Source organism: Daucus carota, chromosome 2, assembly GCF_001625215.2.
Source record: "Daucus carota subsp. sativus chromosome 2, DH1 v3.0, whole genome shotgun sequence".
NCBI classification, from domain to species: Eukaryota; Viridiplantae; Streptophyta; class Magnoliopsida; order Apiales; family Apiaceae; genus Daucus; species Daucus carota.
In genome coordinates, this window is record NC_030382.2 from 1,466,852 (window position 1) to 1,494,033 (window position 27,182).

The 27,182-nt window shown below is 37.1% G+C and overlaps 1 protein-coding gene across 1 annotated transcript; it reads left to right on the plus strand.

The window, feature by feature from the left end:
- The first annotated feature begins 12,471 nt into the window (after positions 1 to 12,471).
- Positions 12,472 to 15,042, plus strand: LOC108203982 (spindle assembly checkpoint component MAD1-like). The gene is made up of 3 exons (XM_064086327.1): positions 12,472 to 13,281; positions 13,425 to 14,421; positions 14,504 to 15,042. The coding sequence occupies exons 1-3, from the start codon at positions 12,472 to 12,474 to the stop codon at positions 15,040 to 15,042; spliced, it is 2,346 nt and encodes a 781-aa protein (XP_063942397.1).
- Positions 15,043 to 27,182: the final 12,140 nt, after the last annotated feature.

The window sequence follows — 27,182 nt, forward strand, 5'->3', positions numbered from 1 at the left end:
CGACTTTGAGGAGGTGATGGGGAGTTATGCTCCAAGACGAGTCTTATAAGTTTACATTTATAGTGAGGAGGTAACGGGAAGTTACGCTCCAAGATATATATTTGTAAAGGCTTCTCCGCCTACTGTAAAGGAGTATCTTTATAGTAGAGAAAATCTCGAGTCCGGGGAGGAGCTCGGGGACTGGAGTAGAGGTGAGTGGACTCCAAAGGTTGAGTTAGCCACCGCGAACCAGGATAAATCCTTGTGTGTGGTACTTTACTTTCTTTGCTCTTTGCTTCCGCACATATATACTCCTCATCTCTCGATACAAGTTTTAAAAAGGCGATAAACTTTTTATTACACCGCATAAATTTTTAAATTGGTGATTAAGATATTCAACCCCCTCTTCTAGCTTAATTAACCTCGTATCGGACCTAACAATCAAGTACACGTAATACTAGCATTTTAGAGCAAGAAACATGGCATGCTTTGTTTAAAATCTCATGTAAAAGGCACAAAAATCAGCAAACACCACATACTTTAAAAATCGTGACATGCATACATATTCCAACTTTTCTTGCAAAACTCTTGACATGCAAATGTTAAAACTTTGTAAAACATATATTTAGAGATCAAAACTCTAATAAAACCACAAGCATCATTTCATTTTCTCAACAAAAATCATCAAAATGATGAATCCCATCGGCTCCTTGGGAGTCATTGCCGAAGGCTTGAGGATCAAGAACATGGTTTGACAAATAGAAGTGAATCACTTCTTCAATTCTATTTCTTGCTCAAGTTCTGTGAGTCACAATGATTCCAACTCTAGACTCATAAGAATCAAAGTCGAAACCCTTGGGTTTAGTGACATGCAAGCTTCAAAACTAACCTCAAGTGAAGATATCTACTAGATGATGAGACTCCTTGCTTGGATGGGTTGAAAGATGTAAGAAAATGATAAAATGAGGGAAGTTTGGCAAGGGTTTGGGGGAGTGTTTGCTTCGGCTGAAATGAGAGAGAAAAGAGAGGAGAGAGTGGAGTGTAGTGTGAAGAAAATGAGAGTACTTCTCTTGTTTTTTATTGCTTTAACTTGACTAAAACTTGAGTAGAATTGAGAAGTGACTAGACTTCCCTTTTCCAAAGCTTTGATCAATTTGCATGAAAGGTTTTATGATTCATTTTGTTGGTTAAATGGAGTTAGTGGGGTATGAAAGGTTGGTCTTACCCTTGAACTCTATTACAAGCAAGAATGCATGCAAGGATATATTTGTAATTGAATAACTATTAAAAGTGTGATTAAAAAGAATTAGTTTTAGTAATTAAAGTATAAATCGATAAATCATGAAATTAATACCATAAATACTATGAGATTTTATAAGTTTTATAAAATCATTTTCAAAAATTTTGGACAAAGAAATATTTTTAAAAGAATTTTAAGAATAACACTCTAGTATATAATCTATATAAAAGAAAATTCACACACAATAATTCACATAATAAAACACAACGAATCGACTTTTCACCACAATTATATACATATATTACATCACATAATCGAACCTATAGCGATTTACAACTAATTACGATTATCTCAAATATTATATAATCGCGTAGTCGCAGCTTATTCAAGTATTATGAAGTCGAGCAACATATTTAATCGCGTAGCGAAATTTCTGGCATATGGGTACTATACGCAATATAGAATCTAATTATGCCACAAAGCGACATAACAATCTCAGTTATCACTTAATCGCGTAACAAAAATCTTACTCGTGTACACAAATAATACGCTTAAAAGTATTCTAGTAACACTTGCAATGCCACACAAGAAAAATATATATATAATTATATAACGAATTCACATAATCATCATTAAAACATAGAATATATATATATATATATATATATATATATATATATATATATATATATATATATCGTACTTATGAAATAGCTCAAAATTTACCTGTTGTCACATCCTCTCCCCTTATAGGATTCTGCCCTCGGATTCTAGGAGAATAATTGAGGATACCGATTCCGCATCTCAGACTCTAGCTCCCAGGTTGCTTCTTCTACCTTAGGATTCCTCCACAATACTTTTACCAAGCTCACTGATTTCTTTTGTGTACTCATTCTGAAGGTTTTAAACTGTATGGTGTTTGGATTAGATTTAGAAATTGAATGAAAAATAATTTTAAATCAGAAATAATTTTTGGAATAAAATTATTTCGAATAAAAAATTATTTGGAAGTCATAGAGTGTTGTGTATAGGATCTCATAAGATATATTTGTATGAACCGCTCTGATGCCAATTGTTAGGTCCGGAAACGATTGTAAAGGGGGGTTGAATACAATCGTTACAAAATAATCACGGAATAAATCTGATTTGTATTTAACTGGATAAACAGATTTTAATTAATTAATATAACAATATTTAAAGTCATTATATAATTAAAGACGTTCAGTTTGAAAGTCCACTTAAGTCTGTAGAATAAATTCGACAGGATGTATTCTAGTTTAGTGATTAAAACAACCGAGTGATCAAAGCACAAAACTTCTGTGAATATAACATATGCGCAAGTTAAGCAACTTGATTAAGGTTTACGAGTGATGAACACTTCACAAATGAAGAGGTTGAGCCATATTTATTGGCAAACCGCTTGAACTAGTAAGACAAAGCTAGGAAACACAAATACAAGCTTGCTAAGACAAAATTATGGTTTGGTAAGAGAAATTAATAGCATGGTAACACAAAACAAGCAAGGGTAAGACAAACTGTCTAAGGGTAAGACAATTTGGAGCTCGGTAGGACAATGTGGAACATTGTCTGCCAAGCTACATTCTTTAAGACAATTTGCCTCTTTGTCTGGGAATTTTAGGGGCAAGACAAACTGAACATTTTCCTTGACAGACCATCAAGCAAACGGTAGCACAAACTGCTAGTTTGTCTTGGTAGTTCATAAGGCCCTCGGTAGGACAAACCTCAGGTTTGTTTTAGCGTGCCTTTCAAAGGGACAACAGGGGCTCGGTAAGACAAACAATTAGTTTGTCTTGCCGAGTGTAAAAAGGTTTAAAGGAATACTTTTTATAAAATATAAAATTGTATATTATTCATTTAATTAAGTTAATTGCATATATTCATAAATTAAATCAAATCATGAGTGAATTAATTTAATAAATAAATTACACAACTAATATTATTATTTGAGAGGTGAAATAATAAACTACTAAATATTTCACCACCTTTCTACATCAGCAGAGTCTTCGGTTTCTTTAAACTTTTAATATGTTCATCTTGAATTATCAATCGATTGAACGACCACCTTTGCTTGATGTAGAATATTTAATCTGAGTAGCTGATACACAAATGTACTGTCTGGTTAATCTGTATCTGGCTGAATCAAATATCCTTCGTCAATTGAACAATTAGGTTGTCGCTTCGTCGAGTCTTCGTTTGAAAGTTCTTCTTCATAAGTAGTGTTACATATTTGATGATGTCTTATCTAACTGAGTTGTTTAGTTTTCAGAAATGCATATAAGAGTTTAACCGGAAATCAGAGTTTACGGACTGCAAGCTATATCAGAGTTTAAGATGGTCAGAGTTTGTAGGCCGCTGATTTCTAAGAGCGAATCTGGATAAACAAGGAAGATAAAGATTGAGGAGATTGCACAACTCAGGACATCAGAAGATAGCTAATGATTGATTTATTTTAGGAAGCAGATTATCATCAAGTCAATCAGTAGATATCGTGTAACTGTGTATATAAACACAACTTAGGGTTTACTCTAGATGAGTTAATCATCGAGTATATTATTCTTATAACCTAGCAACTCTTAGTGATATAATATAAATCACTAAGAGATTATTTGTAAGCTACTGTGATTGAGTTTTGATAAAGTAAATAAGAGTTTAATTAATTTATTCTCTTCCTCTTGCGTTTTGTTCTTGATTGTGTTCACTATATATATCTATATACTGTTAATATTCGGCCTAACATGTGGTATCAGAGCCAGCTCTGTTGATATACCTACAGTGAGATCTTTATCACACAATCATGTCTGAAAAATCACAAACTTCAAAAGGTAGATATGAGTCAATTAGGGTCCGATCCTTAGGGCATCTGAGTATCCAGTCTGGAAGGTGAAGATGGTCATATTTCTGGAGGCCACGGATCCAGAATACTTGGATAGAATTTATGATGGTCCACACATGCCGACCAAGCTCTCTGTTGTAGTTGGAGATGAGCCTCAGAAGATGATTCCAAAAGGAAAGAAATATTATACTCCTGAAGATATCTCATCAATGAGCCAGGATGCCAAGGTGAAGCACCTACTACATAGTGCTCTTGACAATGCTATGTCTAACAGGGTGACTGGATGCAAGACTGCAAAAGAAATATGGGATGCTTTGGAAATCCGATGTCAAGGAACCAAAGCCATTAAGAAAAACAGGAGGACCATACTTACTCAAGAGTATGAACACTTTGATTCAAAGTCTGGTGAATCATTGTCAGATTTGTATGACAGATTTGTTAAACTGCTGAATGACTTATCCATGGTGGATAAGGAATATGATTTTGAAGATTCAAATCTGAAATTCATATACTAGCTCTTCTTGAAAAGTGGGATGTGAAAGCAACAACCATAAGAGACAATCTTGGACAGATGTCTCTTGATGAAATCTATGGGAGGCTGAAGACCTATGAACTGGAGATGGAACAGAGAAGTAAAAGACATAGATGAAAGCCTAAACTTGTTGCTCTGAAAGTTTAAGAAGAGGCTGCTATTGTGAAAAACAAAGGGAAAGCTCATGTCACAAAAACTGATACTGAGTCATCAAACTCTGATAATGACTCAAACTCTGATATCTCCTCAGAATTTGAGGACAGTGACACTGAGATGATGCAGTTGGCATCTTTGATGGTCAAAAGCTTCAAGAATATGGCTTACAAGAACTTCAACAAAGGAAAGAAGTTCACAAGGAAAGACAAGAACTCCGAAAGGAAAGGCTTCAAGAAGAATGAGGGAAAGAAAGAAAAATCTGGAAAAGTCGACAAGTCCAAGTTTACCTGCTTCAATTGTGGTGAAAAAGGTCACTTTGCAACTGAATGCAAGAAGGTCAAGAATGACAAAGGACAAGCCTTTATCACCAAGACAGAAAACTGGGAAGATACATCAGACTCAGAGGAAGAAACCAGCTATGCCTTGATGGAAAACACTGATAACAGCTCGGATACTGCTGAGACTAAGGTACCTCATTCTACTCTTGCTTTCGATACTGAAGATATAACTGAGTTAAGATTGTTTCTTAAAAGCTTGCATATCAGTTATAGAGATCAGACCTTAGCAAATGAAAGATTAAAATATGAAATCTTAGATGTCAAGAAAAGAAATGATTATATTGAAAAAGAATTAGTCTAGTTGTTAGAAGTTCAGAAAGAAAAGGATGATGCTGTTTTTATTAAAAATGAGTTATTAAAGAAGCATGCCTTTCTTGAGTCAGAACTTGCTAAGGAGAGAGAAATAATCAGAACATGGACAAATTGAGGAAAAACTACTCAGAATATCTTAGGCAGTGGAAACTGGAAGAAAGGATTAGGTTATACTGAGAAAGGGGATGAAACTGAGTCATCAAAACCAGAGTTTACTAAGAGAATTGAGAAACCTGAGGTTACACGAGTGAGATTTGTTGCACAATCTGCTAAATTAACAAAGGAAATCGCTAAATCAGAGACTAAAAACAAATCAAAGTCTGATAAAACCAAGCAAGTAAACATAGGTTTAATGACTCGGAAATAGCTTAAGCACAAGCTCAAGGAGGGTACACAAGAAAACAAGGTTAAGGAACCTAGGAAAAACAGAAATGGAAAAGTAGGTATAAACAAAAGCAATAACTACATGCCTATTCCTAATGCTCCTAGGAAAACTTGTCATAACTGTGGAAATTCTAACCATCTTGCTTCTTTTTGTAGGAAGAATAGGAACATAAATTCTATGTCTCCCAAATCAGAAGTTAAGGCTAGAAATGTTAGGTTTAGACCAGAGAATCCTTGTTTTCATTGTGGTAGCCTATGGCATTCCATCTACACTTGTAATCAATACCATAGCTTATATTATGATTATTATGAATTGAAACCTTCTTTGAATAAAACCAAGATTGCTTCTTCACATACAAACTATGATAATAAGTCTGTTAGCATAAACTTTGATTTAAACTCTGATAAATCTTCCGCTGCTAGTGTTAACAAACTTATCAAGACCAAAGGATCCAAGCAAGTCTGGGTCCTTAAAACTAACCATTAGTGGTCTTTGTGATTGCAGGGCAAGAGGAAAAACATCCTACTTCTGGACAGTGGATGCTCAGGACATATGACAGGAAATAAAACCCTGCTATCAGAATTTGTGGAGAAGGCTGGCCCAAATGTTTCTTACGGAGATGGCAACATAGGGAAAACTTTGGGATATGGCAACATCAATCTTGGAAATGTCATCATTGAACATGTAGCTCTGGTTTTAGGACTTAAGCACAATCTGCTGAGCATAAGTCAAATCTGTGACAGAGGATTTCATGTCAACTTCTTTGAAGAACACTGTGAAGTTATGAGCATAGAGTCATTAAACCTAAAGTTTGGATTCTCACAAATTATGCTCTCTCTGTGTGCACAAAAGAAAAGAAAAGAAATCAAAAAGAATAAACTCAAGTACTCCTTTGAGAGCTTAGATACATATCAAGTGAAAGGGAAGAACCAAGTGCATTGCTGGTATTAAGCAAAATGCATCAGAAAAGCAATATTTTTCTTGGTGATCTTTCACAATCTCTGATTACTAGGAAAATACTCTGAGCTTCAGCTAACTGATCTGATGATGGTTATAACTCACTTACCATTTTTGTTCAACACAGAGAAGCGTGATTCAAACTCTGATCCTTACCATAGTCAGCTCTGTTGCAAATAGAGTGCTTAAATGATTTTCTGATAATCTGGTTCCTTCTAAATGTCTTGAGAAATTTATCAGTCTCTGTAGATAACATAGAATCATGGTTACACACACACACACAGCACTCCACTTATGAGATCACCAAGTAATTCGACTTCGTGTGGTTTTGACAAAATTCAAAGTTTTTCTGTAAACTCTGAGGATAAATCTTCGTCTTGTTTCAAGACGCTTACTCGGTCATTCTTCTTAGACGTAATTCACGCATATATTTTGAGTTTGTATTAAAATCTGATATTTATTTAAATTCTGATCATGGTCAATCTCTGGTTGACTTCGGAATTTATTTGTTAATTGCTTATTTATCTTGGTAAATATTCATGATAATATAACAACGGTTCAAAACTATTTTGTATCCGTTAGTGGGCTAAAACATAGGGTATGATTATGTTTTACTTGGAAATAGGAGTGTATTCACTGTTTCACGCAACTGTTAATAATTACCGCCCCACTATCTTCTTTTAACTGTTGCAAGTCTGCCACGTGTCCCACTACCTCACTCGATAATACGCGTGCACACATATATACCGATAAAAAGATTTTTCTTTTTACTGTTTTACACGCCTCTTTTACTGCCGCCTTTCTAACCCTTTCTTTCTCTCTTGCTCATTTTATCAAACACCTTACGCTCACTTCAGTTTATTCGGTTTTCTCAGCAAAATGACAACCAAAGCTTTCTAGATCGATGGTGCTAAGTTTGTCACAAACAACTATGCTGCCATTTTGGACAACGATGAAGCTCCAAGCGAGTTTCATCTCATTCAAGACTTCCTGGCACATAGTGAGCTCATGTATGCTCTGAATCAACCTGAGTCCATTTCAACTTCTCAGGTTCTCACATTTTGGAGAACTGCTCGTTTTGATGATGGTATGGAACAGGGTGAACGAGGTATTCCGACTCTTACCTGCGCCTATGAAGATCAGGAGTATATTGTCACTCCTCAAACCATACGACAGGCTCTTCATCTTCCAGAGCCTGAACGATTTGACACTTCAGTCTCTCATAAAACTCTGAGAGATATGATGCATTCACTTGGGCATGATGGTAATACTGATCAACTGGGGGATCTCAAGCGTCAAAATTTACGCAAGGAATGGAGTTTTATCTACGACTGCATTACTAGGGCTTTCTGTACCAAGTGTAGCAACTTTGATGCCATTTCGATTTTCAGTCAGCAAATTGGGTAGTTTCTCATTCATAATCTTAAATTTGATCTTGCTACATCTATTTTGAGATTTATTGGTGATAGGAGAAAAGAGAATATGAATATTGCCTACTTTGCTAGATTCTGTCAGTTAATATTCTCTTATTGCTTCCCTGATATTCCTATGCCTGAGGATGATGTAATGCTGCCTCTGAAAATCACAAAGAGAGCTTTTACTGATATGATCAAAAAGGACAGCAAGAAATCCTCTGTGCCTGCACTCATCATTCCTGTTACAATTCAGGATGCACTAAAATAGGCTCAACCTGACACCTATAATTCCATATTCTCTGCAGACAATCAACCTCACCAGACCACCTCTGAACCTCAGAATATCTCATCATCTGGTCATTCTCAAAAGGGTCCAGTTGTAAAATCTAACCGCCCATCTCCTAAGAGAACTAGAACACTGAGATCATCTTAATCATCACAAACAACACCTCCACTATCATCTCCCAGAAAGAGAAGGAGATTTTTTCAGAGAATCTCAGACTCTGATGAAGATACATGACAACCTTCTTCACCACCAGCTCAGAAGCAAAGGAAGAAAATCAAAGCCACCACTATCATTGATCTTACTCTTGATCTTCCAACCCAGCCAAAGGATAGGTCACTTGCTTTGATACCATTCTCTGGTATAGCTATTCCATCAGAGGATCTAGTGATGATTGAACCTTTGTCTGAGGTTCCTTTTATTGAGTCTCAAGTTGAATCTGATATCTCTAGATCAGACAAAACTCCCGAATTACAGATTTAAGAAACTCTGGATGCAGATCTTTCAGCAAGAGTATCTCTACACCTGAATCAGGAATCTCTGATTCAACCTGAAGAATTTGTTCCAGCTCCTGTTCAGGAGATCTCTTGTGCTGCAAACTCTGATGCAGCTACATAAGCTCTTACTTCTCATACTCTGAGCATCTCAGTTGTTGACGATGATGATGTTGAAGAGGTAACTTTTGTTCTAATTCAAGCTCCAATCTCTGATCCTCCTCACCCTACAGCACAACCATCAAGCTCTGAGCCTTCCAGACCTTCTGCCAAGGTCAAGGTTTATACTGTTCAATACCATCAGGGTATGTGCAGAGATGTGCCTCCATCTCTAGAAACCAGGGTTGCTGGTATTGAAGCTACTCAGACTTCTATGCTCAGCACTTTATTTGAGCTCAGCTCTTCTGTTGCACAGTTGGTTCAACTTATCACCTCTGCTGATGTCAAAAAGGGGGAGAAAGCTACCAAAGACAAATGCTCAACTGATCAACATCTGCATAAGAAGAAGCCAGATGATGATAAGGATGGAGCTGGAGCTGGAAATACTGAGAAGCAGCTGGTTTTTCAAATCTGAAATAAAGAAAAATCTGCTAATGCTGAAGGGAGTAATAAGGGTGGAAAATCTGAAACAGTTAGTAAGTCAAAGCTAGTCTCAAAGCAGCTGACTGTGATTAATCAACAAGGAGAAACTCTGATCTCTGAATCAGAGAAATTAATTGGAGCTGGGGATCCTGAGTCTCAGAAGTTTGTTTAAACTCTGAGATATAAAAGAAAAGAAGCCACTTTGTTTTATAAGCATCCTTCTCTCAAGCTGTTTGATGAAGCAATGGCAAGAAAGCTTCATGAAGAGGAAAATCCTGGTGTTGATATTTGCACCATCAGACAAAAAGAATAAAGATTGGCTGCTGAGAAGATGAAGGTCATCAAGTCAAAGTCTGAAAAAAAAGCTCAAACTCTGTTCTTACACAGAAGCAATCCAGACCAAGGGAGAAAGGGATTGTGATCAGAGAAACCGACAACTCAGAGATTAACAAACTAAAAGGACATCTTCGATAAAAAGATTATTTTGATATTTGCATAACTTACATAAAATTTAAATTCACTTAGAATCCTCTCCAATAGGACATCTTTATTTAACTGATTCCGTCAAAAGTCAAATGGTCAAACTAGCTCAAAAAGAATCTCCAAAATTATATTTATATCATATATTTATAAATGATACTCCTTGTTTCGATTTTCAATATTTTTCTAAGGAGTATTCAAAGTTTTTACACCGCAATTTATCGAACGAGAAATATCGATTAATGGTATCTTCTTGTTTTACAATTGCGAAAGCAAAAATGCAAAAGAAGCTTGAACAAGGAATATACATTCATTATATTCTTTAGAACACTCTTTTGACATTTATTTGAAAAGACAAAAATTTATTACTCAAGTCTTTTATTTTAAAGTAATTTATTCCCAACTATTCAATTTATTATTTTACGGAATAAATTATTTTAAACTATATTTCCTTCAAAATTCAAAATGTTTTATCTTCAAGGAAATATATTTCAAAGTGTTTACTCAAGTCAAAATATTAGCCAAAGTTCTGTTCAAACTCGCAAATGGCTAATCGTATTTTATTCAAACCCGGAGACCGGTTTTTATTATTTTAAATCCAAATAAAATACTTCTACTTGCTAGAATGACTTGAAACTTGAGATGGATCATTTGAATGATGTTTTTGGTGCATAGTAAAATTTTCGTAATTTTCTGAGAAGTTTGGTCCGGACGCTATTTTTAGGGGCTGACTGGTATCTTTGACTGGACGTTTGACCAAGTGAACATTGACCAAAATTGACCAAAATTTCCAGATCACCATTTTCCAATATTCTATGATTTATCATATTTTTGGTGTAATTTATTGGAGGTTTCGAAAAATCATCATATTTAATAACGATACAAAGTTACGTTATTAATCAAATTCTCGGGAAGCGTGCTTGTCTTTTAGTGACACAACTCAGCTGAGATTTCTCCCATAAAGTTGTTTGTCTTATTATGCAAGTGGCAAACAAACACAACAAAACCACAATCCACACCTTTTCAATCTCCACCCTTTATTTTCCTTTCATCTCAATCATTCACTCCACCCACTTCCCTCTATAAATACCCACCTCCCACACACCAAATACTCCCAAGCTAAGAGCCAACAAAGTGCTGAGATTTTTAGAAGTGTTCAAGAAATCCAAGTTTACACTCTCTCTCTAAAATACTTCTTCTCCAAAATCTCTCTCTCCTATATATATATATATATATATTCATATATACAAGGTTTTGAATTACAAGCTCTCTCACACTAACCAAGCACTTTCACAACCACTCTCCGGCCTTCGTAAGGGCTGCCCAAGATCGTCCAAGTGATAAGATCCGGTCGAACCTCCGGCGAATTTTTCTGGCGAACCTTTTAAGTTCAACTCGTAAGTGGTTTCTCTTAAGCTTCGTATTTGTGTCTTAACCGACCATTATTGTTTTAGAACTTTGTGCTCAACATCTCTTCATCTTTAAAAGTTCTCTAAACACGGATCTCTAAACGAGTCCGAAGATTCAATCAAGTTCAAGACATATCTTCGTCTCGCTAAAGAGAAAAGATTTGAACTAAAGTGCTCCGTCTCAACAAGAGATAATCCCTTTGAATCAAATTTCAAGGAGTACTTCATCTCTACTAAAAGAGATATTTGACTAAAAGTCAAAATTGTGATAAAAGCAATTGTGACATATCTTCGTCTCGCTAAAGAGAAAAGATTTGAACATATCTTTATAACTTGTTTGTTGTTCGTAGATATTGTGTTCTAATTTTTTGTAGTGAGGTGAAGTGAAGTGAGTTGATTCTTGTTCTAAGACCCAAGTCCTAGATGCACTAACGGGGAGTTAGTCGTATTCGCACCATGAAGAAAAGAAAAGACCCAAGATCTAAGACCTAAGATCCAAGACCCGCAAAAGCTTAGGAATACAAAGACTACACCAAGGCTCTACACCGACTTTGAAGAAGTAACGGGGAGTTACGTTCTAAGATAAGTCAAGTAGAAGTTTTACATTTATTGTGAGGTTGTAACGGGTAGTTACGAACCAAGATAAATATTTGTAAGTTGAGATTGTAAAGGCTTCACCGCCGGCTATAAGGAGTACATCTTTCTTATAGTGAAAAATCTCGAGTCCGGAGAGGAGCTCGGGGACTGGACTAGGGGTGAGAGAATCTATTAGAGGTTGCTCCATCGCGAACCAGGATAAAATCGACCGTGTGATATTTGCTCTTTACTTCCGCACATATAATTGCTAAACAACAGGGTAAAAATATTTAAAACTGCGAAAATATTTTTAAAAGGCAATTATAATTTTTAAATTGGATATTAAGCCTATTCAACCCCCCCTTCTAGCTTAATTTACGCCTAATTCAGGACCTAACAATTGGTATCAGAGCAGTGCTGCTTAACGTGTTTGTCAAGTGATTTTCAGATCTACAGGCACAACAAGCAGTGATCCTAAAATGGCGTATTTAAATACCATTGGTTGCGGTGAAGGTCTATCTAGCTCCCGACCACCTCTATTTGATGGCACCAACTTTGCAACATGGAAAACGAGATTCCGCATCTATGCCCGGTCTCAAGGCGTCAAAGTTTGGATGGCTATAGAGGATGGCATTATCATTCCAACCAAAATTATTGATGATGTTATCTTCGAAAAGAAAGTGAGTGAATATACTCACGAAGAGGAAGATAGAATGAACATCGCTGCTAAAGGTGAAATGGTTCTCACAAGTGCACTTGCTGAAAAAGAATACAAGCGTGTGAACAATTGCAAGTCTGCAAAAGAAATGTGGAACAAACTTGTGGTCACCTATGAAGGAACCACCGATATTAAAGATTCTCGAATGGATACTCTAATCATGGAGTACGAGAATTTTAAACTCCAAGAAGGAGAAAATATCATCGACATGGAAACAAGATTCACTCGTATTGTCGATGAGCTTGCTCAACTCGGAAAGAACTACACGCAAAATGAAAAGAATCGGCGAGTTCTTAAATCTCTTCCTCCGAGTTGGAAAGTCAAAGTTACAACAATCAAAGAGATGCACAATCTCAATGATTATCACATCGACAATCTTTTCGGAAATCTTCGTGCTTACGAGGAAGACAATGTTCCGGATATAGTCGTTCCTAAAGTGGAAGAAAAGAAGAAAAATATGGCACTCAAGGCCATATTAATTGATGATGATGATAACGACGAAGAACTAAACGAGGAACTCAAAAATCTCGATGAAAGCGAAATCGCTTTATTAACAAGACAACTTCGTCGTGTGCTTCAAAGCAAAGCTCAAAGATATGGAAAAGGCTTTCAAAATCAAACAATCAACAAAGAGTTTTCAACTCAAATGGAAGGCCAAATTACTCTCAAAATTATGCTCCTAACTACAAGGGTAATTTTCCTACTTCGGGCTAGAACAAAGGAAAAGGAATTCAAAATTCAAATTCGAATTCCTATAACAATGCAAACAACAACCACATCAACAACAATAACTATACTCCTCCTAAACCTAAAGAGAATGTTCAAGAGGAGACACAAGATGTTTGTTTTGAATGCAAACAACCGGGTCACTACAAGAGGGAATATCCAAAGCTAGCAAAGGGACGTGTTCTCGTAGCAGAAAACGGTTGGGATCTAAGTGAGGATGAAGAAACCTCTGAAGCTAGTGAAGAGATCATGAATTTATGCTTAATGGCTTCGGATGATGCATCCACCTCTTCTGAAGACTTCTCTATAGATCAAGAGGTATGTGGTCCCTCACGAGTGTTAAATAATTTGCACTTACTTAATGTCTCAAATTTAAGCCTACTTGATATGAGCAAAGATGATTTAATGGCTCTAGTCATGGAGTTAAACCGTCAACTCTGTGATGTGAATCAAAGATTTCTGACATTATGGTCCGAACATGAAAAACTCAAGAATTCGAGAAATGATCAACAAAAGGAGTTGATTCGAATGAAGGAATCAATGATCGTATGTGAGGATGAAATTAATTCCCTCACTAATCAAACCGATCTTCTAAAGCTTGAATACAACAAGTGCAAGGACAACTTCATAAATCTTGAAGTTGAAAATATATCCTTGGTACTACAAGCCAAAGAATTGGAAAATGAAAAGTTACAATTGAATGATAATAATTGTAAACTTCATGTTGATATATTAAACTTGAAGATTCAGAATGAATCATTAAATCAAGATAAATCAACTCCAAGTCAGCAAAAGAATTCTCCTGATGAAGAAAATCTTCTATTAGAAACAAGAAGACTGAAGGATGAAAACTTCAAACTCTTATCTCAAGTCAAGGATCAAGAAAAATCTTTAAATCTGAAGATTGATTCCTTGATTAAGGAAAAAGAAAACCTTGAAATAGTGGTTCAACGATTCACAAATGGCAATGAGACTAAACAAAATGGTATACTCAAAGACGTCCTTTGAACGCGAAGGTTTGGAATACAATGCTGACACTCACACTAAACGAGTGATCCCATGTGTAGAACTACCTAAGGTTACTCCCAAATCACCAACTCTTAAATGTTCTTATTGCAACAAAGTCGGACATTCTGTCTCCTTTTGCAAACATAAGAGTGGTGAAATCAAGGGGAAACATGTATGGATTCCAAAGGAGTCAAAATCATACACTCGGGTTGACAAAGCAATACCAAAGAAAAATGGTGCCAACATAAATAAAAGGCAACCAATGTTCGGCTATCATCAACAGCCACTATCAGCTCAAAAACGAAACGAAAGGCAATTTATAAGCTCTAGAGGAAATATTCCTAGAGAATATAATATGCCTAGACAAAGTTTCTATCATCATTCAGCTCCACACTATAGTTATAATAGAAATTATGCATATCCTAGGATGGATATAAGGCAAAATGCTTATAATGCTAGGAATCATGCATCTAGATTATTGTATGTGCCTCAAAGTGATTATCCTATGCCGAAATTCTATTATGCAAACTCTAGAACTGCTTATGTTGGACTAACCCCTGGACCCTCAAGACAAAAGGGTACCAACAAGTTTTATTGATTGTGTTTGTAGGTGTGCCTTGCTGCTAAATCAGACATGTGGTACCTTGATAGTGGTTGTTCGAGGCATATGACTGGAAACAAGTCAATCTTAAACAACATTAAAAAGGTTGCTGCTGGAGATGTCACATTTGGAGATAGTAGCAAAGGTCGCATCATTGGAATTGGAGACATTGGAAATGATCGAGTCAAAATATCAAATGTTCAACTAGTTACCGAATTGAAGTACAATCTTCTTTCAATCAGTCAACTGTGTGACAATGGTTACAAAGTCCTCTTCTATCCTACTCACTGTTCTATTCTGAACAAGGATGGAAAGTTAGTTCTCACTTGCCCTCGTAACAAGAATGTCTATACGTGTGACATGGGAAAAGTCAAGAATGTATGCCTAATCACTACTAATGATGATCCATGGCTATGGCATCGAAGATTAGGGCATGCAAACATGAAGCTGATCAAGAATCTTTCATCAAAAGATCATGTTCGTGGAATACCAAAGTTAAACTATCAAAAAGATCACATCTGTGATGCTTGTGAGATTGGAAAGCAAATTCGAGCCACTCACAAAGCATGTCATGATTATATATGCATGTATATAGTGATTCTGTGATGCAGGTCGTTGTCCACTATTATGGCCGTGTTTTAATTATTCTGTTATGTTTGGGTTCCACGTGGTTTATCGTGGCTGTTGTAAATCACGAGGGTTGATCGTGATAGTTTAATCTTGTAATTCAATTTGTAATTGTTTTAGATTATGATCTGATGTAATAGAATAGGCTGGTTCGTCTGTACAATTAGTATGTAATTGTTTGATCAACGGGGCTGCAAGAAACAAGGATCTTCCGCTGCTGCGATTAGGGTTTCGGGGGTGCTGCACTGTTTTGGGCGTAACTTTTGCATACGATGTCCGATTTGGGCGAATGAGCACTTTTCGGAGACGGCAGAACGAGACGAAGCTAGCCACAAAATGGCTCTCGAAGTTTTCTGGACAGATCTGGATTCTGATGAAGGATGAATTCGAAGCTGATTTTTCCGGGGCCATAATAGTGGATGTGCTTTATTATGATTCTTGATTATTGTTATTATGTGTTTCTTGTTTGTGTTGTTATGCCATGTGATACTAACCCTTCGCATGCTAGAATGACATGGACATAGGGATGTTTTTAATTAATGCTTTAATCATGCTAGTATGCTGCCATGTTATGTGTTCTTTATGTGTTCTTTATGTTGCTATAACCATGATAGTATGCATGTGGACTTCGAAGAAATAACATAGGGCGATGCATCTAGATTAAAATCCTCAAAGCAAATTCTAAGTGGGAGAGGGAGTTAATATGGTATTAAATCCCATGGTCTCCATCATTGTTTGTATGTAATTTAACATAAAGGCGAATATAAATTATGTATACGTCACCCATCGTGGCATGTAATTTATGGTGTCTAGAATGTTATAGATATTACTGGAACAAACTTCTTAAATTAATACGAATAGATACGAATTTTCTTTATCTCTGATTTGGGGCGATTTCTAAGGCTTATGGGTATTAAGTGAGACCGATGTGACTCCTCCACTGCCTAGAAATCAAACCAGACACGAATATTGAATTGAAGTATTCTATTCCAGAAATATTGGAAGGTATACATGCCGCCCATCGTGGCGTACCAAGTTCCATAGGTTTCGGGTAATTTAAGATTTGATGATGGTATACACTTAGCTATGAAAAATAATATAGACCACCCCAACGTGGCTTATTGTTTAGTAATAGGACCGAAGTAACGTTTAAACAAATTTAGGTGGTATACATGTCACCCATCGTGACATACCAGAAACTTATGGTGTTTAAACGTTAGTGCATTTAATTTTAATAATTGTTAGAGGAACCAATAGAACTTAATTTTTTATGCACCCTTCTTTATGTGTAATGTGATTTTTTCATGCATGATTCTCAGGATATAATGGGGTTTAATCCACTGTTCATCATACTTAAGGATAACAAACTTACCGGACCTAACTATATTGAATGGAAATGTAATTTGGACATTGTGTTGACTGCTGAGGAGTACAAGTTTTGCACTTATGAACCCAAGCCTGAGCAGCCCGCTGCTGATGCTCCTGATGAGGAGAAAGAGTATTATAAGCGGTGGACAAAGGCTGATGAGATGTCGCGATGTTACATTCTGGCAGCAATGTCGGGTGTTTTGCAGCATCAGCATCAGGCTATGGCCACTGCTTCGGATATGCTCTTTAATCTCAAAGAACTTTTTGGAGATCAGAATAGGGCTGCTAGGCAAGTAGCCATGAAGGCTTTAATGAACACTCAGATGGCTGAAGGTACACCTGTAAGGGATCATGTTCTCAAGATGATGTCACATCTGAATGAGATAGAGATCCTTGGTGCTGAGCTTGACGGGGAAACCCAGATTGGCATTATCCTTATGAGCTTGCCCAAGAGTTTTGAGCAGTTCCGCTTGAATTACAACATGAACAAGAGGCAATATAGTCTTGCGGAATTGCTGACAGAACTTCAGGCAGCTGAAGGATTAATTCGCCAGAGTGTTCAAGTGAATGTGGCTGAGAAAGGTTCTTCCTCTAAGCCGAAAGGCAATAAGAAGAAGAAAAAGGCTCAGACACAGAAAGCTGTGAAGGCAGTGGGAGTTCAAGGTGGTGTGAAAAAGCCTAAGGGGAAGTGCTACCGGTGCAAGCAGTCGGGTCACTGGAAAAAGGATTGTCCTCTTCCTAAGAAGACAAACGATACCGGTATGTCTCTTTCTCTAGTTACAGAAAAATTTGTAGCGGCTATATCTACGAGCACTTGGTGTGTAGATACTGGAGCCACTGATCATGTTTGTAACTCTATGCAGGGGTTCCAGCAATCCAGAATGCTTAGAGATGGTGAGATCTACGTGTTCATGGGAGATGCTACGAAAGTAGTAGTAGTTGCAGTAGGAGTTATTCATTTATCTTTTGGTTCTGATAGGATTTTGGTTTTGAACAATTGTCTTTATGTACCTTCTTTTAGAAGGAATTTGATTTCGGTTTCTAAACTTGCTATGGATGGTTATAATGTTTGTTTGGATCGTAATGTTTCCATTATGATGAATAAACGGATTATATGTTCTGGTACATTGCAAGACAATTTGTATATAATTAATCCTAGTCAACCCGCACTGCAACTACAACATAGGGTATTGAATAACACATCTTCTACCTCTAATAAAAGAAAGGAACCTTCTAGTTTGAACCAAACATATCTTTGGCACTTGAGATTAGGTCATATTAACTTGAGGAGGATTCAAAGACTGGTAGTAGACGGGCCTTTAGGCTCATTGGCAGTGGAGCCATTTCCAGTTTGTGAATCCTGCTTGGAAGGTAAAATGACCAATAGGCCTTTTAAGGCAAAGGGGAATAGAGCCAAAGAAGTGTTAGGATTGGTTCACTCTGATTTATGTGGACCTATGAATATCCAAGCAAGAGGTGGTTATGAGTTGTTCGTCACTTTTATTAACGATTATTCTAGATATGGATACGTTTATTTGTTGCGCCGTAAGTCTGAGTGCTTTGAGAAATTCAAAGAGTACAAAGCTAAAACGGAGAAGCGACATAATAAAAGTATCAAGTCACTACGATCTGATCGTGGTGGCGAATACTTGCTTGGGGAATTCAGGGAATATTTATCAGAGAATGGGATAAAATCCCAGTTGACTGCACCAGGCACACCCCAGCAGAACGGTGTAGCAGAGAGAAGGAACCGGACTCTTTTAGAGAGTGTTAGATCGATGATGAGTTATTCGGATTTACCCAAGTCCTTTTGGGGACATGCCTTAGAGACAGCAGCTTATCTTCTGAACTTAGTACCTTCTAAGTCGGTTCCTAAAACTGTTAGGGTTATACTGAAATATTCGTTTGAAGTATATAACAATTATTTGAGAATCTTCAATGCATGTTTTCACATTGTCTGTATATTATATATTGTAGACAATCTAGTATCAAATGGGATAGTAGAAGATTAGATTGTCAGACTCCTTATATAATATAATAAAGGTTCACAGTCGAGGTGGTGTTAGACAAACCACTGGAATGGCTGAAGTATTATTTGGAAATAGTTTATCTTGACTATTGAATAATACTTATATACTTTGTGTATATTGAACGGGATCAAAATAGTAGAATAATTATCTCTTTAATTCTGACAATAAAGAACTAAGATTCTATGATGTTATTAATGCTTAAGTTCTTAATCCGGATATAGTGATTGACACTTGTATTTAATGCACATGCCTTGACTCATAAATTAAGTAATTTATTTTAAATTACGAATTTATGTATTGGGCAATGACATTATATACAGAGTGAGATATTGACTATAAAAGGAAACCGTGTCCGAAAAATATATTCGGGTGATGATGTCCTCTTGAAAGCTCATAAAGATAATTATGCTTTAGTCCTGCAGGCAGATTTGTTCTTGCATAATTATAAGGTTGGGTGGATGATCAAGGAAAAAAGATATTAATTAAATTAATTGTCAGAAATTAATTTAATTAATGGACATGCGATATCTTAAACATTGGGAATTTATAAGCAATTAATATGGGAGCCGAATTAAATAATTAATTTACGGAATTAGGAAAGGTAGTGCAAATATTAGTTCTTTAGTGGATAGAATTAATATTTAATGACATTGGGCCTGGCCCGGAATGTCATTAGAAGGCCTGACCTAATGATCCATGATCCCTGCTGTAGCCTATATATATTCTCGTTCTCCTAAAGCTGAAAAACACACCAAAACGAATTAATCTTAGAGTCAGAGAGAGGCAGACGTTTTTCTCAAGGAGACAGCTAGGGTTTTGGGTTTTCGGAGCTTTAAGGAGAGGCACACCTTGGGAGATCGAAGGCCACACTTCGTCTAAGGAGAATCAAGGAATACAGTAGAAGACGTGGATTTGAATCGCTTGCGCCGTAGCGATTAAGGTTAATATTCTGTTCGACCTTTTAATAAGTATCATAAAACGCAGGGCCAAGATCCCATTGTTCCTACAATGGCATCAGAGCCAGGTTGCGGTTCTGCGATTTATGATATGTAGTCCATGTCATGATTATATATGCATGTATATAGTGATTCTGTGATGCAGGTCGTTGTCCACTATTATTGCCGTGTTTTAATTATTCTGTTATGTTTGGATTCCACGTGGTTTATCGTGGCTGTTGTAAATCACGAGGGTTGATCGTGATAGTTTAATCTTGTAATTCAATTTGTAATTGTTTTAGATTATGATCTGATGTAATAGAATAGGCTAGTTCGCCTGTACAATTTGTATGTAATTGTTTGATCAACGGGGCTGCAAGAAACAGAGATCTTCCGCTGCTGCGATCTGTTGCCGCTGCTATTTAGGGTAACTTTTGCATACGATGTCCGATTTGGGCGCATAATACCTTTTCGGGGACGGCAGAACTAGACGGACAGGCACCAAATGGAGTTTTTCAGGGCGTTCTGAGGCTGTTTAGGCCTCCAAACGGGCTCGAAGATTTTCAGAATTTTTCGAAGGATGATTTCGAAGCTGTTTTTCCGGGGCCATAATAGTGGATGTGTTTCATTATGTTTTACATAATTTCTGCTTTTTCTTGATTATTGCTACTATGTGTTTCTTGTCTGTGTTATTATGCCATGTGATACTAACCCTTCGCATGCTAGAATGACATGGACATAGGGATGTTTTTAATTAATGCTTTAATCATGCTAGTATGCTGCCATGTTATGTGTTCTTTATGTGTTCTTTATGTTGCTATAACCATGATAGTATGCATGTGGACTTCGAAGAAATAACATAGGGCGATGCATCTAGATTAAAATCCTCAAAGCAAATTCTAAGTGGGAGAGGGAGTTAATATGGTATTAAATCCCATGGTCTCCATCATTGTTTGTATGTAATTTAACATAAAGGCGAATATAAATTATGTATACGTCACCCATCGTGGCATGTAATTTATGGTGTCTAGAATGTTATAGATATTACTGGAACAAACTTCTTAAATTAATACGAATAGATACGAATTTTCTTTATCTCTGATTTGGGGCGATTTCTAAGGCTTATGGGTATTAAGTGAGACCGATGTGACTCCTCCACTGCCTAGAAGTCAAACCAGACACGAATATTGAATTGAAGTATTCTATTCGAGAAATATTGGAACGTATACATGCCGCCCATCGTGGCGTACCAAGTTCCATAGGTTTCGGGTAATTTAAGATTTGATGATGGTATACACTTAGCTATGAAAAATAATATAGACCACCCCAACGTGGCTTACTGTTTAGTAATAGGACCGAAGTAACGTTTAAACAAATTTAGGTGGTATACATGTCACCCATCGTGACGTACCAGAAACTTATGGTGTTTAAACGTTAGTGCATTTAATTTTAATAATTGTTAGAGGAACCAATAGGACTTAATTTTTTATGCACCCTTCTTTATGTGTAATGTGATTTTTTCATGCATGATTCTCAGGATATAATGGGGTTTAATCCACTGTTCACCATACTTAAGGATAACAAACTTACCGGACCTAACTATATTGAATGGAAACGTAATTTGGACATTGTGTTGACTGCTGAGGAGTACAAGTTTTGCACTTATGAACCCAAGCCTGAGCAGCCCGCTGCTGATGCTCCTGATGAGGAGAAAGAGTATTATAAGCGGTGGACAAAGGCTGATGAGATGTCGCGATGTTACATTCTGGCAGCAATGTCGGGTGTTTTGCAGCATCAGCATCAGGCTATGGCCACTGCTTCGGATATGCTCTTTAATCTCAAGGAACTTTTTGGAGATCAGAATAGGGCTGCTAGGCAAGTAGCCATGAAGGCTTTAATGAACACTCAGATGGCTGAACGTACACCTGTAAGGGATCATGTTCTCAAGATGATGTCACATCTGAATGAGATAGAGATCCTTGGTGCAGAGCTTGATGGGGAAACCCAGATTGACATTGTCCTTATGAGCTTGCCCAAGAGTTTTGAGCAGTTCCGCTTGAATTACAACATGAACAAGAGGCAGTATAGTCTTGCGGAACTACTGACAGAACTTCAGGCAGCTGAAGGATTATTTCGCCAGAGTGTTCAAGTGAATGTGGCTGAGAAAGGTTCTTCCTCTAAGCCGAAAGGCAATAAGAAGAAGAAAAAGGCTCAGACACAGCAAGCTGTGAAGGCAGTGGGGGTTCAAGGTGGTGTGAAAAAGCCTAAGGGGAAGTGCTACCGGTGCAAGCAGTTGGGTCACTGGAAAAAGGATTGTCCTCTTCCTAAGAAGACAAACAATACTGGTATGTCTCTTTCTCTAGTTACAGAAACATTTATAGCGGCTATATCTACGAGCACTTGGTGTGTAGATACTGGAGCCACTGATCATGTTTGTAACTCTATGCAGGGGTTCCAGCAATCCAGAATGCTTAGAGATGGCGAGATATACGTGTTCATGGGAGATGCTACGAAAGTAGCAGTAGTTGCAGTAGGAGTTATTCATTTATCTTTTGGTTCTGATAGGATTTTGGTTTTGAACAATTGTCTTTATGTACCTTCTTTTAGAAGGAATTTGATTTCGGTTTCTAAACTTGCTATGGATGGTTATAATGTTTGTTTGGATCGTAATGTTTCTATTATGATGAATAAACGGATTATATGTTCTGGTACATTGCAAGACAATTTGTATATAATTAATCCTAGTCAACCCGCACTGCAACTACAACATAGGGTATTGAACAACACATCTTCTACCTCTAATAAAAGAAAGGAACCTTCTAGTTTGAACCAAACATATCTTTGGCACTTGAGATTAGGTCATATTAACTTGAGGAGGATTCAAAGACTGGTAGTAGACGGGCCTTTAGGCTCATTGGCAGTGGAGCCATTTCCAGTTTGTGAATCCTGCTTGGAAGGTAAAATGACCAAAAGGCCTTTTAAGGCAAAGGGGAATAGAGCCAAAGAAGTGTTAGGATTGGTTCACTCTGATTTATGTGGACCTATGAATATCCAAGCAAGAGGTGGTTATGAGTATTTCGTCACTTTTATTGACGATTATTCTAGATATGGATACGTTTATTTGTTGCACCGTAAGTCTGAGTGCTTTGAGAAATTCAAAGAGTACAAAGCTAAAACGGAGAAGCGACATAATAAAAGTATCAAGTCACTACGATCTGATCGTGGTGGCGAATACTTGCTTGGGGAATTCAGGGAATATTTATCAGAGAATGGGATAGAATCCCAGTTGACTGCACCAGGCACACCCCAGCAGAACGGTGTAGCAGAGAGAAGGAACCGGACTCTTTTAGAGAGTGTTAGATCGATGATGAGTTATTCGGATTTACCCAAGTCCTTTTGGGGACATGCCTTAGAGACAGCAGCTTATCTTCTGAACTTAGTACCTTCTAAGTCGGTTCCTAAAACCCCTTTAGAATTGTGGACCGGGGACAAACCGAGTCTGAGACACATTCGGATATGGGGTTGTCCAGCACATGTGCTGAACAAGAACGCGACTAAGCTAGAATCTCGTACAGAAGTAAAGCTGTTTGTAGGCTACCCCATGGGAACAAAAGGTTATTTATTTTATAGTCCTAAGGATTGGGATGTCACTGTTAGCACCAATGCAAGATTCTTAGAGGAAGACTATATAATGAATCACAAACCCATGAGTAGTATCGTTTTAGAGGAATTAGTGGGAGGGACGAATAATGAACCTGTAGTACAAGTAGAACAACCACAGCAGACTGTGCAACCGGTCACTGATACCGCACCAGTTCCTCGTCGTAGTGGGAGGGTTGTTCGACAGCCCGACAGATTCATGTTTTTGGGAGAGTCTTCGGACTTGGTCTCTGGTGAACATGATGATGATCCCCGGACATACGAAGAGGCAATACAGGACAAAGATGCAAGTCTTTGGCAAAAGGCAATGGATTCTGAGATGGAATCAATGTATTCTAATCAGGTCTGGGATCTCGTGGAACCACCCAAAGGTGTAAAACCTATTGGATGTAAGTGGGTCTACAAGAAAAAGAGGGGATCAGACAAAAAGGTGAAAGCCTGGAAAGCAAGACTTGTTGCGAAAGGGTATACTCAGAAAGAAGGTATCGATTATGAGGAAACCTTTTCGCCAGTAGTCATGCTTAAGTCAATCCGTATTCTTTTATCTATAGCAGCTCATCTCGATTATGAGATTTGGCAAATGGATGTCAAGACAGCTTTCCTTAATGGAAATCTTGAGGAAACCATCTATATGCAGCAACCAGAGGGATTCATTAAAGAAGGCCAAGAGCATCTTGTTTGTAAGCTGAAGAGGTCCATTTATGGACTTAAACAAGCTTCTAGGTATTGGAACATTCGCTTTGATCAGGCAGTCCAGTCATATGGATTTGATCAATGTCCAAGCGAAGCATGCGTGTATAAGAGATGTGAGGGTAATGCAGTGGTTTTTCTAGGGCTTTATGTTGATGACATTTTACTCATTGGTAACAATGTTAAGATGTTGTCTTCAATAAAGGCATGGTTGTTCAAACAATTTGAAATGAAGGACTTAGGTGAAGCAGCATACATCCTTGGGATCAAACTTATAAGGGATCGCAAGAAAAGGATGTTGGCTTTATCTCAGGAGCCCTACATAGATGACGTATTAGCTCGTTTTAACATGCAGGACTCCAAGAAGGGTAATTTACCCTTCAGACATGGAGTTACTCTATCAAAGAGGCAGTGTCCTTCGACACCTAAGGAGATAGAGAACATGAAGGCAGTTCCTTATGCTTCGGCATGTGGGAGCCTAATGTATAACCGGGCAGATCCTTTCACGAAGAGCTTACCAGCTAAGGCTTTTCAGGAGCACGTGGAAGCGATAGGAGTCAGATACTTGGTCACATAGTTATTATAGTTGGTAGTGGATTGCTTGTAATAGATACTGATATACTTAAAGAATATCTTGAGTATAAGTGGGAGATTGTTAGGGTTATACTGAAATATTCATTTGAAGTATATAACAATTATTTGAGAATCTTGAATGCATGTTTTCACATTGTCTGTATATTATATATTGTAGACAATCTAGTATCAAATGGGATAGCAGAAGATTAGATTGTCAGACTCCTTATATAATATAATAAAGGTTCACAGTCGAGGTGGTGTTAGACAAACCATTGGAACGGCTGAAGTATTATTTGGAAATAGTTTATCTTGACTATTGAATAATACTTATATACTTTGTGTATATTGAACGGGATCAAAATAGTAGAATAATTGTTTCTTTAATTCTGACAATAAAGAACTAAGATTCTATGATGTTATTAATGCTTAAGTTCTTAATCCGGATATAGTGATTGACACTTGTATTTAATGCACATGCCTTGACTCATAAATTAAGTAATTTATTTTAAATTACGAATTTATGTATTGGGCAATGACATTATATACAGAGTGGGATATTGACTATAAAAGAAAACCGTGTCCGAAAAATATATTCGGGTGATGATGTCCTCTTGAAAGCTCATAAAGATAATTATGCTTTAGTCCTGCAGGCAGATTTGTTCTTGCATAATTATAAGGTTGAGTGGATGATCAAGGATAAAAGATATTGATTAAATTAATTGTCAGAAATTAATTTAATTAATGGACATGCGATATATTAAACATGGGGAATTTATAAGCAATTAATATGGGAGCCGAATTAAATAATTAATTTACGGAATTAGGAAAGGTAGTGCAAATATTAGTTCTTTAGTGGATAGAATTAATATTTAATGACATTGGGCCTGGCCTGAAATATCATTGGGAGGCCTGACCTAATGATCCATGATCCCTGCTGTAGCCTATATATATTCTCGTTCTCCTAAAGCTGAAAGATACACCAAAACGAATTAATCCTAGAGTTAGAGAGAGGCAGACGTTTTTCTCAAGGAGACAGCTAGGGTTTTGGGTTTTCGGAGCTTTAAGGAGAGGCACACCTTGGGAGATCGAAGGCCACACTTCGTCCATGGAGAATCAAGGAATACAGTAGGAGACGTTGATTTGAATCGCTTGCGCCGTAGCGATTAAGGTTAATATTCTGTTCGAACTTTTAATTAGTATCATAAAACACAGGACCAAGGTCCGATTGTTCCTACATCTACATCAAGGCCTCTCGAGCTTCTACACATGGATCTAATTGGTCCTGATCCTGTTCAAAGTCTCGGAGGAAATTCCTATACGCTGGTAATAGTTAATGATTATTCAAGATATACGTGGACGGAATTTCTCAAAGCTAAAAGTGACGCTTTTGAATCTTTCTCCGCCTTATGCAAGAAAATTCAAAATTAACAAAATAATACCATTGTCTATATAAGGACAGACCATGGTAAAGAATTTGAGAACTCTAGCTTCACAAACTTCTGTGATGAAAATGGAATCACTCATAACTTTTGGGCTCCCTACACTCCTCAATCAAATGGAGTTTTCGAAAGTAAGAATCGGACGCTGCAAGAAATGGCGAATACGATGTTAAATGAATATCGTCGGCCTAAGTACTTTTGGGCCGAAGCAATGTCAACTGCTTGCCATATTCTAAATCGGGTGTTACTTCGACCAATAAAGATGCAAACTCCATATGAGCTTTATTTTGGCAAAACTCCGAAGCTGAGCTATTTCAGAGTCTTTGGAAGCAAATGTTATATTCTGAATACCAAAGATTATCTCACAAAGTTTGATCCTAAATCAAGTGAAGGCATCTTTCTTGGATACTCAAAGAACAGCAAATCTTATCGAGTATTCAATCTCAAGACTCTTGTGGTGGAAGAGTCAATGAATGTTGCCTTTGACGAGTCAAAGCCACCTTCAAAATATATTGATCTTGTTGAAAAAGATGATGCTGGACAAGATAATGTAGAAGATGTTATTCGTCAATTTGAAAATATGGATTTTGTTACAACTGCGCCAAACAATCCATTAGAATTGGCTAATGTTGAAGATGATCTCCCTAAAGAAATTCTTGTTGTTCGAAGTCATCCTTTGGACAATGTCTTGGGTGATTTAAGCAAAGGAGTTCAAACACGTTCACAAGTTCAGAACGTTGTAAATCATCTCAGCTTTCTGTCTCAAATTGAGCCCAAAGCTGCCAAAGACGCTTTATTAGACGAAGATTGGA